General features: G+C 40.8%; 1 protein-coding gene across 2 annotated transcripts in view; it reads right to left on the bottom strand.

Moving 5' to 3' along the window:
* Window positions 1–19,264, bottom strand: part of pigg (phosphatidylinositol glycan anchor biosynthesis class G (EMM blood group)) — a 134,498-nt gene that overhangs the window by 8,282 nt on the left and 106,952 nt on the right. Inside the window, exon 13 of one of the 2 annotated variants that reach the window (XM_061929797.2) lies at window positions 11,103–13,982. The exons of the other annotated variant lie outside the window; for it this stretch is intronic. Coding sequence (XP_061785781.1) covers window positions 13,766–13,982 — 217 coding nt within the window. The 3' untranslated portion in view covers window positions 11,103–13,765. Of the gene's footprint in view, window positions 1–11,102; window positions 13,983–19,264 lie in introns of those variants that run through there. 2 annotated transcript variants of the gene reach the window in all.

Here is a 19,264-nt window from a genome sequence, read left to right as displayed (position 1 = left end):
CTCTTTAGCTAGTCCTACACCCCAGTCTACCGGGCACCACACCTTAGTCATAGGGGACTCCATCACCCGAAACATAAAGCTTAGCAAACCAGCCACAATTAAGTGCATCCCGGGGGCCCGAGCACCTGACATTGAGGCTAATCTTAGGGAGCTAACTCGCAACAGGCCTAGTAAACACGTACGACAGGCTAATCGCACCACTAGTTATGCGAATATAGTTGTACACGTTGGCTCCAATGACACTAGAATGAGACAGTCAGAGATTACAAAGAGAAACATAGCCAGGACTTGTGATCTCGCTAGAAAGATGTCCAGGCATCGAGTAATTGTCTCTGGCCCCCTGCCTGCGAGAGGCAATGATGAGAGGTATAGCAGATTAGTCTCGCTTAACAAGTGGCTGGCTAGCTTCTGTAGACAACAGGGACTAACGTTTATTGATAATTGGCCCTCTTTCTGGGGCAAACCAGGCTTGCTGATGAGGGACGGTCTTCACCCTAACCAGGAAGGCGCCATCATCCTGTCTAAGAATATAGACTACTGTTTAAGTCACATTTGACTAACTACACTAGAGCAAGCCCGGTCACAGGCAATTACAGAGCCTGCTAGTCCGGGTGAGGAGTCAGTTGCTTAACTGACTCCTAGAACTAGCCAGCGCCAGGCTGGATAATTCCTGTACGCATAGCAATTTTCTTAGAATAACACACAACTCACATAATGTGTTTTCTGTTGTGAATGTGTCCGGGGTAGATATGCATTCTACTGAGGTGGCAAATCATGATGCGTTCAGTCGATCGCAGCATCAAGCAAACAATCTGAAAATTCCCGTCGTATCAATTCCTAGATATGGTCGAAACTATTTAAAGTGCACTACGTATAATAAACGCAACATTATTAATATTTCTACTACGGATAATTTAAACAAAAACTCGTCAAAACAGCCCAATACTTATAATATGGGCTTTTTAAACATAAGATCATTGTCTCCCAAAACGTTATTAGTTAATGAGGTCATTAGAGACAACAATCTTAACGTCATTGGTCTTAGCGAAACCTGGCTCAAACCAGACGAATTTTTTGCGCTAAATGAGGCATCTCCTCCTAACTATACGAATGCGCATATTGCCCGTCCCCTTAAAAGGGGTGGGGGGGTCGCACTAATATACAATGAAAACTTTAACCTTACCCCTAACCTAAATAATAAATATAAATCGTTTGAGGTGCTTACTATGAGGTCTGTCGCACCGCTGCCTCTCGATATGGCTGTTATCTACCGCCCCCCAGGGCCCTACTCGGACTTTATTAATGAATTCTCAGAGTTCGTTGCTGATCTAGTGACGTACGCAGACAATATAATCATAATGGGGGACTTTAATATCCATATGAATACCCCATCGGACCCTCAGTGCGTGGCGCTCCAGACTATAATTGATAGCTGTGGTCTTACACAAATAATAAATGAACCTACGCATCGCAACGGCAATACGATAGATCTAGTGCTGGTCAGGGGTGTCACCACCTCCAAAGTTATGGTACTCCCGTATACTAAAGCAATGTCCGATCATTACCTTATAAAATTCGAAGTTCTGACTCATTGTCAACAAACTAAAAATAATAATAACTGCTATAGCAGCCGCAACATTAATGCCGCCACAACGATGACTCTTGCTGACCTACTGCCTTCGGTAATGGCACCATTCCCAAATTATGTCGGCTCTATTGATAACCTCACTAACAACTTTGACAATGCCCTGCGCAAAACCATTGATAGTATAGCACCGCTAAAACAAAAAAGGGCCCTTAAAAGGCGCACCCCATGGTTTACAGAGGAAACCAGAGCTCATAAATTATCATGTAGAAAGTTGGAATGCAAATGGCGCGCGACCAAGCTTGAGGTTTTCCATCAAGCATGGAGTGATAGTTTAATATCGTATAAACGCATGCTTACCTTAGCTAAAGCTAAATATTACTCAAATCTCATCCGCCTCAACAAAAACGACCCTAAATTTTTGTTTAGTACAGTAGCATCGCTAACCCAACAAGGGACTCCTCCCAATAGCTCCACCCACTCGGCAGATGACTTTATGAATTTCTTTAATAAGAAAATTGAACTCATTACAAAGGAGATTAAAGACAACGCATCCCAGCTACAACTGGGTTCTATGAACACAGATACAACTGTATCTACGACGGATACTGCAATACAAAATAGTCTCTCTCTTTTTGATGAAATAACATTAGAGGAACTATTACAGCGTGTAAGTGGGATAAAACAAACAACATGTTTACTTGACCCACTTCCTGGGAAACTTATCAAGGAGCTTTTTGTATTATTAGGTCCATCAGTGCTAAATATTATAAACTTATCACTTTCCTCTGGCACTGTTCCCCTAGCATTCAAGAAAGCGGTTATTCATCCTCTGCTCAAAAGACCTAACCTTGATCCTGACCTCATGGTAAACTACCACCTTCCCTTTATTTCGAAAATCCTCGAAAAAATTGTCGCACAGCAGCTAAATGAACACTTAGTGTCTAACAATCTCTGTGAACCTTTTCAATCCGGTTTCAGGGCAAATCACTCTACGGAGACAGCCCTCACAAAAATGACTAATGATCTACTGCTAACGATGGATTCTGATGCGTCATCTATGTTGCTGCTTCTTGATCTTAGCGCTGCTTTCGATACCGTCGATCATAATATTTTATTAGAGCGTATCAAAACACGTATTGGTATGTCAGACTTAGCTTTGTCGGGATTTAACTCTTATCTTACTGACAGGATGCAATGCGTCTCCCATAATAATGTGACCTCGGACTATGTTAAGGTAACGTGCGGAGTTCCTCAGGGTTCGGTTCTTGGCCCTGCACTCTTTAGTATTTACATGCTGCCGCTAGGCGACATCATACGCAAATACGGTGTTAGCTTTCATTGTTATGCTGATGACACCCAACTCTACATGCCCCTAAAGCTGACCAACACGCCGGATTGTAGTCAGCTGGAGGCGTGTCTTAATGAAATTAAACAATGGATGTCCGCTAACTTCTTGCAACTCAACGCTAAGAAAACGGAAATGCTGATTATCGGTCCTGCTAAACACCGACATTTATTTAATAATACCACCTTAACATTTGACAACCAAACAATTACACAAGGCGAATCAGTAAAGAATCTGGGTATTATCTTCGACCCAACTCTCTCGTTTGAGTCACACATTAAGAGTGTTACTAAAACGGCCTTCTTTCATCTCCGTAATATCGCTAAAATTCGTTCTATTTTATCCACTAGCGACGCTGAGATCATTATTCATGCGTTCGTTACGTCTCGTCTCGACTATTGTAACGTATTATTTTCGGGGCTCCCTATGTCTAGCATTAAAAAATTACAGTTGGTACAAAATGCGGCTGCTAGACTTTTGACAAGAACAAGAAAGTTTGATCATATTACGCCTATACTGGCTCACCTGCACTGGCTTCCTGTGCACTTAAGATGTGACTTTAAGGTTTTACTACTTACGTATAAAATACTGCACGGTCTAGCTCCGTCCTATCTTGTCGATTGCATTGTACCATATGTCCCGGCAAGAAATCTGCGTTCAAAGAACTCCGGCTTATTAGTGATTCCCAGAGCCCAAAAAAAGTCTGCGGGCTATAGAGCTTTTTCTATTCGGGCTCCAGTACTATGGAATGCCCTCCCGGTAACAATTAGAGATGCTACCTCAGTAGAAGCATTTAAGTCCCATCTTAAAACTCATTTGTATACTCTAGCCTTTAAATAGCCCCCCTGTTAGACCAGTTGATCTGCCGTTTCTTTTCTTTTCTCCTCTGCTCCCCTTTTCCTTGAGGGGGGGGGGCACAGGTCTGGTGGCCATGGATGAAGTGCTGGCTGTCCAGAGTCGGGACCCGGGGTGGACCGCTCGCCTGTGCATCGGCAGGGAACATCTCTGCGCTGCTGACCCGTCTCCGCTCGGGATGGTGTCCTGCTGGCCCCACTATGGACTGGACTCTTACTATTATGTTGGATCCACTATGGACTGGACTCTCACAATATTATGTCAGACCCACTCGACATCCATTGCTTTCGGTCTCCCCTAGAGGGGGGGGGTTACCCACATATGCGGTCCTCTCCAAGGTTTCTCATAGTCATTCACATCGACGTCCCACTGGGGTGAGTTTTTCCTTGCCCGTATGTGGGCTTTGTACCGAGGATGTCGTTGTGGCTTGTGCAGCCCTTTGAGACACTTGTGATTTAGGGCTATATAAATAAAGATTGATTGATTGATTGATTTTTGGTCATTTTGCAGTTATTCACCGAAGAGTCATGCATCATTTTGTCATTTGAAGCTATCTGGCTGTGTGTGCTGGACATCGGCTTTTCAACATTCACACGCTAGTTTTATCGAAATTTTATTTTCTAGTTGTTTTTGATGATCCGGCAATAAACTGCTGGGAAAAGTAAGTTGGTCAGGTGCACAATAGAAGACTTCTTGGAAAGGGGCTTGGGGGTACATGAGCTGGCAGGTGCTTGACGCTGCCATCTTTCTACATTTACAATTATATATTTTTTTCTTTTGGTTAGAAGAAAGTCCCACTCAAAAATGGGCAAAAACATGTGTGAAAACTTGTTTGGATTGACCCGTCACTGAATCTTAACACGGTATTCCAAGATGGTTTTGGTAAGATCCAAGGTCCATGGAAGATGTTGGAGATACCGAACCCCACCAGTTTCATATGCGCATTCACCTAACCCTTCTTTAGTGAAAAATAAAATGTTTTTTTTTTCCAAATTCAAGACAAAGTTATGTTTTTTTACTGGTGCACAAAATTAACCGTGCATCAACATCACCTTGTTTAAAGGGGAACATTATCACCAGACCTATGTAAGCGTCAATATACACCTTGATGTTGCAGAAAAAAGACGATATTTTTTTTAACCGATTTCCGAACTCTAAATGGGTGAATTTTGGCGAATTAAACGCCTTTCTAATATTTGCTCTTGGAGCGATGACGTCACAATGTGGCGTCACATCGGGAAGCAATCCTCCATTTTCTCAAACACCGAGTCAAATCAGCTCTGTTATTTTCCGTTTTTTCGACTGTTTTCCGTACCTTGGAGACATCATGCCTCGTCGGTGTGTTGTCGGAGGGTATAACAACACGAACAGGGACGGATTCAAGTTGCACCAGTGGCCCAAAGATGCGAAAGTGGCAAGAAATTGGACGTTTGTTCCGCCCACTACCGACGAAAGCTATGCTACGACAGAGATGGCAAGAATGTGTGGATATCCTGCGACACTAAAAGCAGTTGCATTTCCAACAATAAAGTCAAAAAAATCTGCCGCCAGACCTCCATTAAATCTGCCAGAGTGTGTGAGCAATTCAGGGACAAAGGACCTCGGTAGCACGGCAAGCAATGGCGGCAGTTTGTTACTGCAGACGAGCGAGCTAAACCCCCTGGATGTCTTGGCTCACACCGTCCCTTATGCCACCGAAGTTGATCAAGAGAAGAATATCAACCCTAGCTTCCCTGGCCTGCTGACAACAACTCCAAAACTGGACAGATCAGCTTTCAGGAAAAGATAGCGAATGAGGGTATGTCTACAGAATATATTAATTGATGAAAATTGGGCTGTCTGCACTTTCAAAGTGCATGTTGTTGCCAAATGTATTTCATATGCTGTAAACCTAGTTCATAGTTGTTAGTTTCCTTTAATGCCAAACAAACACATACCAATTGTTGGTTAGAAGGCGATCGTCGAATTTGTCCTCGCTTTCTCCCGTGTCGCTGGCTGTCGTGTCGTTTTCGTCGTTTTCGCTTGCATACGGTTCAAACCGATATGGCTCAATAGCTTCAGTTTCTTCTTCAATTTCGTTTTCGCTACCTGCCTCCACACTACAACAATCCGTTTCAATACATTCGTAATCTGTTGAATCGCTTAAGCCGCTGAAATCCGAGTCTGAATCCGAGCTAATGTCGCTATAGCTTGCTGTTCTTTCCGCCATGTTTGTTTGTGTTGGCTTCACTATGTGACGTCACAGGAAAATGGACGGGTGTATATAACGATGGTTAAAATCAGGCACTTTGAAGCTTTTTTTAGGGATATTGCGTGATGGGTAAAATTTTGAAAAAAACTTATATAATATATATATATAAAAAAATATAATAAGCCACTGGGAACTGATTTTTAATGGTTTTAACCATTCTGAAATTGTGATAATGTTCCCCTTTAAAGAACAAAACCAACACAGTGCATGAACTGCACTTACACACCTGCTAATCAGTCTGACTTCTGCTGTTGCCGTATCCATAAAGGGAGAAGTTTTTATTTACACGATGAGTCGGGTGTGTCTTGATCTCCTCGGCGGAGGCTCCGTCGAACCCCTGAGGCTGACTCACCGAACCCCTAGGGTTCGATCGAACCCAGGTTAAGAACCACTGATCTAAGACCTTTGGAATGAACTTTAACTGATCTTAACCCCAATGTAGAAAATCCAGACACTTTTGTCCAGACAATTTGAGTCCCCACTCAGAGCAGTCTTTGGTTCTGAGGTGCAACTTCCTCAAATGTTCATCCATCTTGGAGAGATGACAGCAGATTGCCTGCAAAGGAGTATATTTATGGAGCTGCTAATCACTGACAGGAAGATGCTCGTAAATTTCTGTTGGAATGTCTTTAAATGCTCTTTGTTGACACATGCCGACAACAAATCACACAAGCTAAATGTCTGCAACGAAGTACATTTATTTCATGAATAAAAACATAAATAAAGCTGAGACTGTTTCGACTTCCAGAAATCGCGACCCACCACTTTCATTACATATTTTCATCAGGACTAGACAGAAAGGACAGATGTACAGAAATAATTCCAGTTAAAAAGATGAATAAAATACACAGTTGGAGTAACTTAACATCATGGTGACCACTGACTTAAATGACTGCAGAAAATCACAGCAATTCGAGGGGTTGACATTCCGAGATCAGATAGCAAATAAACACGAGTAACTGAGACGGCTATAAAAATGATTATTTTTCACATTCTGCTGCGCCGTGAGGCACCATCGAATTTGTCTGGCGTTCAGGCTGGTCCCTCACTGTGTCTTGTACACATGGAAGAGCAAGAGAAGCAACTATGCAACTGTTGCTATGCCATCCATCCATTTTCTACAGATAGTCCCATTCGGGGTCGCAGGGGGTGCTGGAGCCTATCTCAGCTGCATTCGGGCGGAAGGCGGGGTACACCCTGCACAAGTCACAACGCAGATAGACAACATTCACACACTAGGGCCAATTTAGTGTTGCCAATCAACCTATCCCCAGGTGCATGTCTTTGGAGGTGGGAGGAAGCCGGAGTATGCAAACTCCACACAGAAAGATCCTGAGCGCAGGATCGAACCCAGGACCTTCGTATTGTGAGGCAAACGCACTAACTCCTCTCCATCGTGCTGCCTCTGTTGCTATGCACTCTGTGAAATCAATACACCCAGGAAAAAGTTGCAGTAATGTTTAAGGACCACACTACTGTTAATATTGCCATAAATGTGCCTGTTACTACAGGATTACAGCATGTACCGTATTTTTCGGAGTATAAGTCGCACCTTCCGAAAATGCATAATAAAGAAGGAAAAAAACATTATGCAACTTTCATAAACTATGAAAAAAACTGCGACTAATAGTCCGAAAAATACGGTATATAAAATGTTGTTGGGGGTTTTAGAGGACTTTACTGGTGGGATAGGTGAATCCCCATTAACTCCATTGTTAACTGCCTCCTGCTAGCAGTTTTTTGCTATTTACAACGCACAGAAAAGGGAAAGACCTGTGTGTTCTTGTCTCACATAAGGATCGTAGGTGATGGCCAAGTTCCTTTCAGTGTTGTTTGCTCCGAGCAGTGACTTTTTGTGTCAACTTGGGCATAAAGCATGAAGGCTTGTGCTGTGGTTCTGGGCTGCCTGCTGTCACTTAGGAGATATCACTATGCCAGGCCTTCAAGTGTCACATGACAGTCAGACCCCTCACGCGGACTGACTGGTTTGGGGAAATGAACGTGTGCATCTTTGTGCTCCCATGGCGTCAATCTTTCGTCTGATTTTCCTCAGAAGAAGCCTCTAATGATGTAATAATCAGCAACGTGTCTGTGACTCATCCTCAGACATACTTGCCAACCCTCCCGGATTTTCCGGGAGACTCACGAAATTCAGCGCCTCTCCCGAAAACCTCCCGGGACAAATTTTCTCCCGAAAATCTCCCGAAATTCAGGCGGACTTGAGTGACGTGTCGACAGCCTGTTTTCACGTCCGCTTTCCCACAATATAAACAGTGTGCCTGCCCAATCACGTTATAACTGTAGAGTGATCGAGGGCGAGTTCTTGGTTTCTTATGTGGGTTTACTGTTAGGCAGTTTCATTAACGTCCTCCCAGGCGGTAACAACACACAACAACAGCAGTCACGTTTTCGTCTACCGTAAAGCAGTTTGTCTGCCGTAAACAGCAATGTTGTGACACTCTTAAACAGGACAATACTGCCATCTACTGTACATGCATATGTGACAATAACATCTACGACTTTTAGAGAGTGCAGTGCACAACTGCGCACACAACAAGGAGACAAAGCAGAATGCATCATCAGAGAGGGTGTTCAGCATGGTTAGAAAAATAGTGACAGAGAATAGAACAAGGATGGACAATTCAACCCTTAACTCAACAATGAGTAGATGAGTGTTATGTGTGTGTATATGTGTAAATAAATGAACACTGAAATTCAAGTATTTGTCTTATTTATATATATATATATATATATATATATATATATATATATATATATATATATATATATATATATATATATATACATACATACATATGTGTGTATTTGTGTAAATAAATGAATACTGAAATTCAAGTATTTGTCTTATTTATATATATATATATATATATATACATATATATATATATATATATATATACATATAATAAAATAAATATACATACATACATACATACATATATATATATATATATATATAGCTAGAATTCACTGAAAGTTAAGTATTTCTTATATATATATATATATATATATATATATATATGTATATATATATATATATATATATATATATGAAATACTTGACTTGGTGAATTCTAGCTATAAATATACTCCTCCCCTCTTAACCACGCCCCTAACCAAGCCCCCAACCACGCCCCACCCCCACCTCCGGAAATCGGAAGTCTCAAGGTCGGCAAGTATGTCCTCAGAACTACTGCTCATATCTGTCACTAAAGAAGTAAAATCATACATATTCCTAAAACTTAGTCACATTTTAGAGTAAGTCAAAACTTGTAGCGACAAGAACATCCATGTCAGTCACACTGTACGCAGAACACATAGAAACTACTGTCATAAAAATCATACCACTTAAAAAACTCATGAACCAATTCCTTAGTTTTATTCCTGTGCTTGTCTTATACCGGAAAGGAGTGTTGCTGTTGATCACTAATGTCAATAATGAGACCACTACGCTACGTCATTTCGCATGTTCAAAGACCAAGCATGCAACCAATGTTTCTGATCGATTTACAAACCTTGTTTCCATATGAGTTGGGAAATTGTGTTAGATGTAAATATAAACGGAATACAATGATTTGCAAATCCTTTTCAACCCATATTCAATTGAATGCACTACAAAGACAAGATATTTGATGTTCAAACTCATAAACTTTATTTTTTGTGTGCAAATAATAATTAACTTAGAATTTCATGGCTGCAACACGTGCCAAAGTAGTTGGGAAAGGGCATGTTCACCACTGTGTTACATGGCCTTTCCTTTTAACAACACTCAGTAAATGTTTGGGAACTGAGGAGACACATTTTTTAAGCTTCTCAGGTGGAATTCTTTCCCATTCTTGCTTGATGTACAGCTTAAGTTGTTCAACAGTCCGGGGGTCTCCGTTGTGGTATTTTAGGCTTCATAATGCGCCACACATTTTCAATGGGAGACAGGTCTGGACTACAGGCAGGCCAGTCTAGTACCCGCACTCTTTTACTATGAAGCCACGTTGATGTAACACGTGGATTGGCATTGTCTTGCTGAAATAAGCAGGGGCGTCCATGGTAACGTTGCTTGGATGGCAACATATGTTGCTCCAAAACCTGTATGTACCTTTCAGCATTGATGTCGCCTTCACAGATGTGCAAGTTACCCATGTTTTGGGCACTAATACACCCCCATACCATCACAGATGCTGGCTTTTCAACTTTGCGCCTATAATGATCCGGACGGTTATTTTCCTCTTTGGTCCGAAGGACAAGACGTCCACAGTTTCCAAAAACAATTTGAAATGTGGACTCGTCAGACCACAGAACACTTTTCCACTTTGTATCAGTCCATCTTGGATGAGCTCAGGCCCAGCGAAGCCGACGGAGTTTCTGGCTGTTGTTGATAAACGGTTTTCGCCTTGCATAGGAGAGTTTTAACTTGCACTTACAGATGTAGCGACCAACTGTAGTTACTGACAGTGGGTTTCTGAAGTGTTCCTGAGCCCATGTGGTGATACCCTTTACACACTGATGTCGCTTGTTGATGCAGTACAGCCTGAGGGATCAAAGGTCACGGGCTTAGCTGCAGTGATTTCTCCAGATTCTCTGAACCCTTTGATGATATTACAGACCGTAGATGGTGAAATCCCTAAATTCCTTGTAGTAGCTGGTTGAGAAAGGTTTTTCTTAAACTGTTCAACAATTTGCTCACGCATTTGTTGACAAAGTGGTGACCCTCGAACCATCCTTGTTTGTGAATGACTGAGCATTTCATGGAATCTACTTTTATACCCAATCATGGCACCCACCTGTTCCCAATTAGCCTGTTCACCTGTGGGATGTTCCAAATAAGTGTTTGATGAGCATTCCTCAACTTTATCAGTATTTATTGCCACCTTTCCCAACTTCTTTGTCACGTGTAGCTGGCATCAAATTCTAAAGTTAATGATTATTTGCAAAAAAAAAAAAGTTTATCAGTTTGAACATCAATTATGTTGTCTTTGTAGCATATTCAACTGAATATGGGTTGAAAATGATTTGCAAATCATTGTATTCCGTTTATATTTACATCTAACACAATTTCCCAACTCATATGGAAACGGGGTTTGTACCACATCTAAATCATTTCACTGCCACACAGATGTCGTTCCTTTCCTTTGACGCGCTGCCGTCAGAAGAGTTCACTTCACGCTTAGGAGACATCATTAAAAGAAAAAAGTTCACGAAAAAGAACCAAGTTGACGTTTTCTTATGATGTGTGCTCGTAACTACTACCGCGCCCCACCATTTTTACACACTACTAAATATTACAAGTGTGTATCATTCTTACGGATAGCAGATCGGAACAATATCGGCCAATATGCAGGGCTCCAATTTGGGTATCGTCTCAGAAGTGAAAAAGTTGTATCGGGACACCTCTGTTTTTGCAGGAAATGTGAACCATCACTGTAGACACTTTTCACCTTTGATCACTAAAGACACTTTAACTGCTGCTGTGACCCAAGGTCACCTCCATATTTATACTGTTGACTGTCAATCAGAATGTGCAATAATGTAATGTTACTTACTGTGCCTTGTATATACATTTTCATTTTTATTTTAGCTAAGTAAAGTGTGACTTGTTGAAGGGTGGACTAGCAAAGTAAAATTTTCATTGTAAGGCAAACAGTCTGTTTAACTGTGCATATGACAATAAACAATCTTGAATCTTGAATCTAACATTAACCGCTAAGCTAACTTGAGTGTGAAGTAGTCAAACAACACAAGAATTCAACTTCTACACAACAGCAGAGAGTAACCAGCTAAGAGGAAATGAGCAATTAGATCAATTAATGTTAATGCCTGCTCGCCAGAATGTGACAAAACGAGTGAGTGGAAATTATTTTATCATTTATTAATAATGTTATCTGTTTAACTTCTCGCCACAGGAGGTCACTCATTTTGCCTTCAAACATGACAAAAGTGAAAAATAAGTTTTTTCCTCATTTTTCATTTAGCTGCTGCAACTCCTTTTGAGTCCTGGTCGCCACACCCTTTAAAAATTGCTGCTCTAAAAGATGCCGATGATGTACAACAGGGCTATTCAACTAGCGGCCCGGGGGCCAGATCTGACATCAGAACGGTTTGTGAGTTCAGTTTTTGCAGGAGATTCAAAAACACTACAGCACTGTTATATAGAGCACTGGTCCCCAACCACCGGGCCGTGGCCCGGTACCGGTCCGTGGATCGATTGGTACCGGACCGCACAAGAAATTAAAAAAAATAAAATATATATATATATATTTTTTTTTTTTATTAAATCAACATAAAAAACACAAGATACATTTACATTTAGTGCACCGACCCAAAAAACCTCCCTCCCCCATTCTCTGACTCATTTACACTCATTCGCACAAAAGAGCTGTTTTTTTCTGTTATTAATATTTCTGGTTCCTACATTATATATCAATAAAGATCAATCCAGTCTGCAGGAATACAGTCCGTAAGCACGCATGATTTTATTTTTTTATGACAAAAAAAATTAAATTAAATAAAATACCATAAACCCCCTCCCCGGTCCGTGGGACAAATTTTCAAGCGTACGCCAGTACGCAGTTACAAAAAGGTTGGGGACCACTGATATAGAGGATCTTTGACCCGCTTTTTTGGTAGTAGGTCCTTAAAACAGCAGAGTGCTCTTTTATGCAATCAAGTACAAATAGATTTGCAACCAAACAAATTATTTGCAAACAAAAATAGTGCTTTTTTTGGGGTTATGACTTAACTTCAATTTTGTGGGCGGGGCCCCGTCTGAATAGTATGTTAGAAGCCTTTTTATTGGTCAATTTCGGAAGATGGCGCGACCACATAGGCGTGAGTGCTGACTTCTTCTGCCCGCAACACATTTGGAAGTAAAATACCAAAAATTAAGGGTGGACAATACTGACCAATAAATAGGCTTCCAACATATTGTTCAGAAGAGCCCCCACCCACAGGATTATGCTTGAGTCTAAACTCACAAAAGGATTTGTAACCCAAAAAATATTTGCATCCCCAAAAATTATTTGTAACCAAAAAATTTTCTACAAATTCATTATTTTTAGTCACAAATATTTGTTTAATGGTTGCAAAAAAACAAATTTCTTTCCAATAGTTGCATAGACAAGTACATTTTCCCCCAAAGTAAATAAAACTGACAAAATAGACAACAATCAAATGTCCACTGTAGAGGACACTGGTTCTCAGGAATATACAACATAAAAGTAATAATAAAGGTAGAAAATCTGACTCCCCAGTCGTTAGCTTTTTGGAAACAATTTAGTAGAATAGCCCTGGCCTGATATAGAATGATGCAATGAATAGTACATTCATGAATATTGAGTCACATGTTAAAAGCAATGCAATTAATGAATTACAGTTAGCCAATGGTTGTGAATGTGGATTAATGATTGCACAATGTGGGCGTGTCTAATGTCAATGTACAGTATATTCTTAGTCCAGTAGATCATTTTAATAACTGCTGCTTCAACTCAAATATAAAAGTGGATCGTAGGCCAGAGAGTAAAACATTTGCGTAGCTTAGCCTCGGAGTCCCTGAGGTATTTCATGGTATCTTCAAAACAATATTTACATAGCTTTTATTCCAGAAAATGTACACCTTTCTGATGCACCCTTCCACATATTGTGTATAAATATAAATACAAGGAGGTGTTGCAAGAAGGTTATGTCATAAATACCCTTGGACCTTCTTGGCGCTCTACGACGTGCGAGAGCTTTGCTCCATGGCGTTGAAGACGAGACAGACGGCGGCGGTGAGCAGAAGGTGCATGGCCTCGTACAGTAATTTGGGAGAAAAGACGCTCCATATGAAGAGATGGTAGCGCAGGACAGTAACCAGGACGATGTAGGCGGCAGCTGGCACCGACCTGAGCACCGCCAAACAGTAGCAACCGTGGCCGATGGCAACCGGACTCCTGCGTGCAGAGGGAAGGACGTCAGTAGAGAAGGCAACATTCAATAATTCTATGCTTGGAATTCTGTCCAGTGGTAGACGAACATGATCGTCTTTCTACATTACTATTTTCTAAAATGATGTTCTACTAATATTCTTCTGTAGATTAACTAGGCGGGTTTAACCTAAGGCAGAGATTCTCAAACTGTGGTATGTGTACCACTAGTGGTACGCAAGCACTATCCCGTGGTACGCCAAAGGATCACTTGATTAACGTATAGTGTTTTATTTTCCTATATTCAAACTGGGTGTAATGTTACAATGGCCAACATATTAAATATACTTGTTAAATAATACCTCTGACTTGTTTTTTATGAATATTTAGGGCTAATGTGCTACCGTATTTTAATGTTTGTCGTTATGGTGATACTTGGAGAGCCAAGTTTTTTCTGAGGTGCTGCAAAGAAGAATGGACGAAACTGCCCAAAGGTAGGTGTGCCAAGCTTGTGGCATCGTATTCAAAAAAACTTGCGCCTGTAATTCAATCAATCAATCAATCAATCAATCAATGTTTATTTATATAGCCCTAAATCACAAGTGTCTCAAAGGGCTGCACAAGCCACAACGACATCCTCGGTACAGAGCCCACATAAGGGCAAGGAAAAACTCACCCCAGTGGGACGTCGATGTGAATGACTATGAGAAACCTTGGAGACACCCCCTCCCCTCTAGGGGAGACCGAATGCAATGGATGTCGAGTGGGTCTGACATACTATTGTGAGAGTCCAGTCCATAGTGGATCCAACATAATAGTAAGAGTCCAGTCCATAGTGGGGTCAGCAGGAAACCATTCCGAGCGGAGACGGGTCAGCAGCGCAGAGATGTTCCCAACCGATATACAGGTGAGCGGTCCACCCCGGGCCCCGACTCTGGACAGCCAGCACTTCATCCATGGCCACCGGACCTGTGTGTCTTCCCCTCCACAAGGGAGAGGGGGGAGCAGAGGAGAAAGGAAAAGAAACGGCAGATCAACTGGTCTAAAAAAGGGGGTCTATTTAAAGGCTAGAGTATACAAATGAGTTTTAAGATGAGACTTAAATGCTTCTACTGAGGTAGCATCTCTAACTGTTACCGGGAGGGCATTCCATAGTACTGGAGCCCGAATAGAAAACGCTCTATAGCCCGCAGACTTTTTTTGGACTCTGGGAATCACTATAAGCCAGAGTTCTTTGAACGCAGATTTCTTGCCGGGACATATGGTACAATACAATCGGCAAGATAGGATGGAGCTAGACCGTGTAGTATTTTATACGTAAGTAGTAAAACCTTAAAGTCACATCTTAAGTGCACAGGAAGCCAGTGCAGGTGAGCCAGTATAGGCGTATTATGATCAAACTTTCTTGTTCTTGTCAAAAGTCTAGCAGCCGCATTTTTTACCAACTGTAATCTTTTAATGCTAGACATAGGGAGACCCGAAAATAATACGTTACAGTAATCGAGACGAGACGTAACGAACGCATGAATAATGATCTCAGCGTCGCTAGTGGATAAAATAGAACGAATTTTAGGGATATTACGCATCAACAAAGTATTGAGAAAAGGCTGTGAATACTTATGTACATGTGATTGTTTTAATTTTTTAATAAATTTGAAAATTTTAAGAAATATATACCCTATTTTCCGCACTATAAGGCACACCTAACAACCTCCAATTTTCTCAAAAGCTGACAGTGCGCCTTATAATCCGGTGCGCCTTATATATGGACCAATATTGAGCCACAACAAACCTAAACTTCATTTTCATAAAGTTTAGGTCTCGCAACTACGGTAAGCAGCCGCCAACTTCTTTTTCCCCCGTAGAAGAAGAAGCGCTTCTAACCCCAAAATGGCTCCTATTAAGAGACACGCTTACGACGCAGAGTTTAAACCTAAGACGATCAGTCACGCAGTAGAACACGGGAATAGAGCAGCAGCGAGAGAATTTACCATAAACAAATCAATGGTGTTTAATTCGGACACTGAAGAAGAAGAATTTGAGGGATTCTGGATGAGGAATAACTTCATAAAGTGAACTTTACATGTTTATTTTGTGTGTTGTGTTGTGTGACATTAAGGTTTGAGCAACGTTGAGTTATTGATATATTGTTATTACTCTGCACTATTTCGAGTGTTACTATATTGTGATTGCACTAACGTTTGATTTACCGTAACAGTATCACTGTTTTTTACGTGTTTATTGAATCAGGGAAAAGTTCCTCTCCACTATGTGATATAAATGTTGCACTACATGTTATACCTTGCTGTTGTTAAAAGATAAACAAAACACCAGGTCACTGACTTTACCTCGGGGAAAATAATAAAACAGCTGTTTATTCATTTTGGGAGTGAACAGAGTCTATTAATAAAGTTTGACTGACCTATCTGACTGTTTTGTTGACATTCCCTTTAGCGCAGCTCCATCTAATGGATGCATAGGTGCGCCTTATAATCCGGTGCGCCTTATATATGAACACAGTTTTGAAATATGCCATTCAGTGAAGGTGCGCCTTATAGTGCGGAAAATATGGTACATATTTATACATTGTCATTATGGGGTATTGTCTTCAGAATTTTGAGGACAACAATGAATTAATTCCATTTTGGAATAAGGCTTTTACTTAACAAAATCTGGAAATGTGCTCTGTGAATACTTTCTGGATGCACTGTACGTATTAATTGATAACTTTATTGACAAATATAACAATACATTAGCAATGTAGCATTAGCTTAACTAGAGTACATGTAAATGAGATAAACAAGCTATGTATAATGCTATATTCTTGCATAGAATAGATAGAATGCCTTTTATTGTCACTATACACAGGTACAATGAGATTAAAAGCAACTCCAGTATCAGTGTGACATGGATGGCATGGATACACATTGACGTTGTAAATATGGAGACAGATATTTTAGCAACATGTAGCCTGTATACTTATAGCTTCTAGCACTGAATGGTGATAAAAGGCTAAGCTAATAACTTTTCTCCTTGGTTCTGAGGTTTGTTCTTTTTCCCTCTCCCTTGTTCAAAATCACTTTATTTTAACGAGAGAACATATTTAATTTCACAATCCTTTAGCAAGTGATTTAGTTATAGGCCAATACATTACTTGTACTTGATATTATTGGAACACCAGTAGTAAATACATATATTCAAAATTGTATGATTGTTTCAGTCTTTGAAGGTTAAATATGAATGATTTCAATTCATTTTAGTGAGGTTAGTTAACAGTTACTATTTGAAAAGGTATGAAAGTCCGGTCAAAGAAAGCTGACAATGTAAAAAGGACAGACCTTGAAACGAGCCAGTTTTAGAATCATGTATTGCTGCAAGCAGTAGCATGAATGCTGGCTAACGGAGGGCATGGAATCTATTAGAGACCGTCTCATGAAAGTGAGAGGCCGAGCCAACAACATCCTAACGACTCATGAGGGAGCGGCACAGAGCGTGCAGTGAGGACGCTTTCACACAGCACAGGCTTGTGGGCAAATCAATGGTGCAGTAATGTTGTTTTGTGGCTATGTGAAACTGATCAATGTGAGAGCTGCATCTGAATGTATTTCATCACGTCTAACGAGAGTTCTTCTTCTTACCCACATTCGTTTGCAAAAGCAGCACTAGACTGATGTAAGCAAGTAGCTTTAATGCTTGCACAACTTCAACGGTCAACTGCACGTGGGGGTTAAAACATTCAGAGTTTTGCCACATTTGTTCCAGTGTTTCAGTCACATTATAAAGAAGTCATAGTTTGTACTTTAGACACGCATTAGTAGTCAAACTTTATTTTTTTAAACACTGTCTTTAAAACTTAGTAACTTCCAGTGTTGAACTAAAGACTAAAATCAGCACAAAGTATTGCATTCTCATGGGAAAGTAGACAAGCAGAACCCCGCCAAGAATTACCTTCCAAAACTGAAAAAAACTGGTAAACCAGATCAGCCACAAAATTGAATCAGTTGTTCCTTATCCTATTTTTGACATTTCCTGAAGGCTTTACAAACATCACCCTTAACCTTCTGAGTTTTCTATAGCACAATGAAAGAAACAGAGTGAACCCCCATGTCAGTCATCGAATCTATTTGCCTCTGTGGGTGGATGCGGGGATGCTCGCATTCAAACACAGAAGTAGAGGCTCGTAACGTAAAGGTAACATAGTAGAAATGGTCCAGATCAGCCCCAAGATGTAATCATTTGTTCCTAATCATATTTCTGACATTTTTTTAAAGTTTCATGAAAATCTGCCCATAACTTTTTGAGTTATGTTACTAGATAGCTAACTAACCAAACAACAAACTCCAACAATTTCATAACCTCCAGGCGGAGACAGCTAAATGTGCAAATTGCAGTTATATGTTGCAGGAGTTTTTGAATATTGGAGAGTAGACAAAGAAATTTCAAACTGCTGCTGTTGTCAAATTTTGCATTTGCTACAGGAGCATTGAAGTAGGGCTGGGCGATATATCGATATGCGCGATATATCGCGGCTTTGTCTCTGTGCGATATAGAAAATGACTATATCGTGATATTCGAGTATACGTTCTCACGCAGTTGCTTTTAGCTGCTGGCATTACACTACATGCTCTCCTCGCTCTTTCCTGTCTCTCCTTCTCACAGACAGCAAGCGCACCTTCTTACCCACGTCACATACTGTCACGTCATACGTCACATACGTATACGCCCTCGCTGAGCAGAGAGGTAGCAGCATGGCTGTGATGCTAGCGGTAATACGAGCGAAAGAAGGTGCGAATCTGGTAACATATGAAGGAATAATTAATTCCCCCAAAAACAGCAGGGGGTCCATCGTCTGGCGGTGGTTTGGCTTCAAGTGGGAATATGTCGAACAGACAACCGTAATTTGTCAAGTATGGGGCGAAAGCGTTGCTATAAAAAGTAGCATTACTGCTAATATGTAGCATCATTTGAAAAGTCACCTGTTAAAGTACCAATGATTGTCACACACACACTAGCTAGAGAATGAAGAGTGCTTACTCCGCATGTCAACATCTCCGTTGGGTGCCACACACCCACACCATCAAAATGCCGAGGCAAACATTTCCAGATCAACACCGTATGAAAAAAATAGTGATTTTTTTAGTTGTGATTTCCTTCTCTGCATGAAAGTTTAAAAGTAGCATATATTAATGCAGTATGAAGAAGAATGTTTTAATGTAGACACATAGAATCATCATACTGCTGTGATTATATGCATCAAGTGTTCATTCAAGGCTAAGGCAAAATATCGAGATATATATCGTGTATCGCGA

This window comes from Nerophis lumbriciformis, linkage group LG34 (genome assembly GCF_033978685.3).
Source record: "Nerophis lumbriciformis linkage group LG34, RoL_Nlum_v2.1, whole genome shotgun sequence".
Lineage (NCBI taxonomy): Eukaryota > Metazoa > Chordata > Actinopteri > Syngnathiformes > Syngnathidae > Nerophis > Nerophis lumbriciformis.
This window is presented reverse-complemented; position numbering and strand designations above follow the sequence as displayed.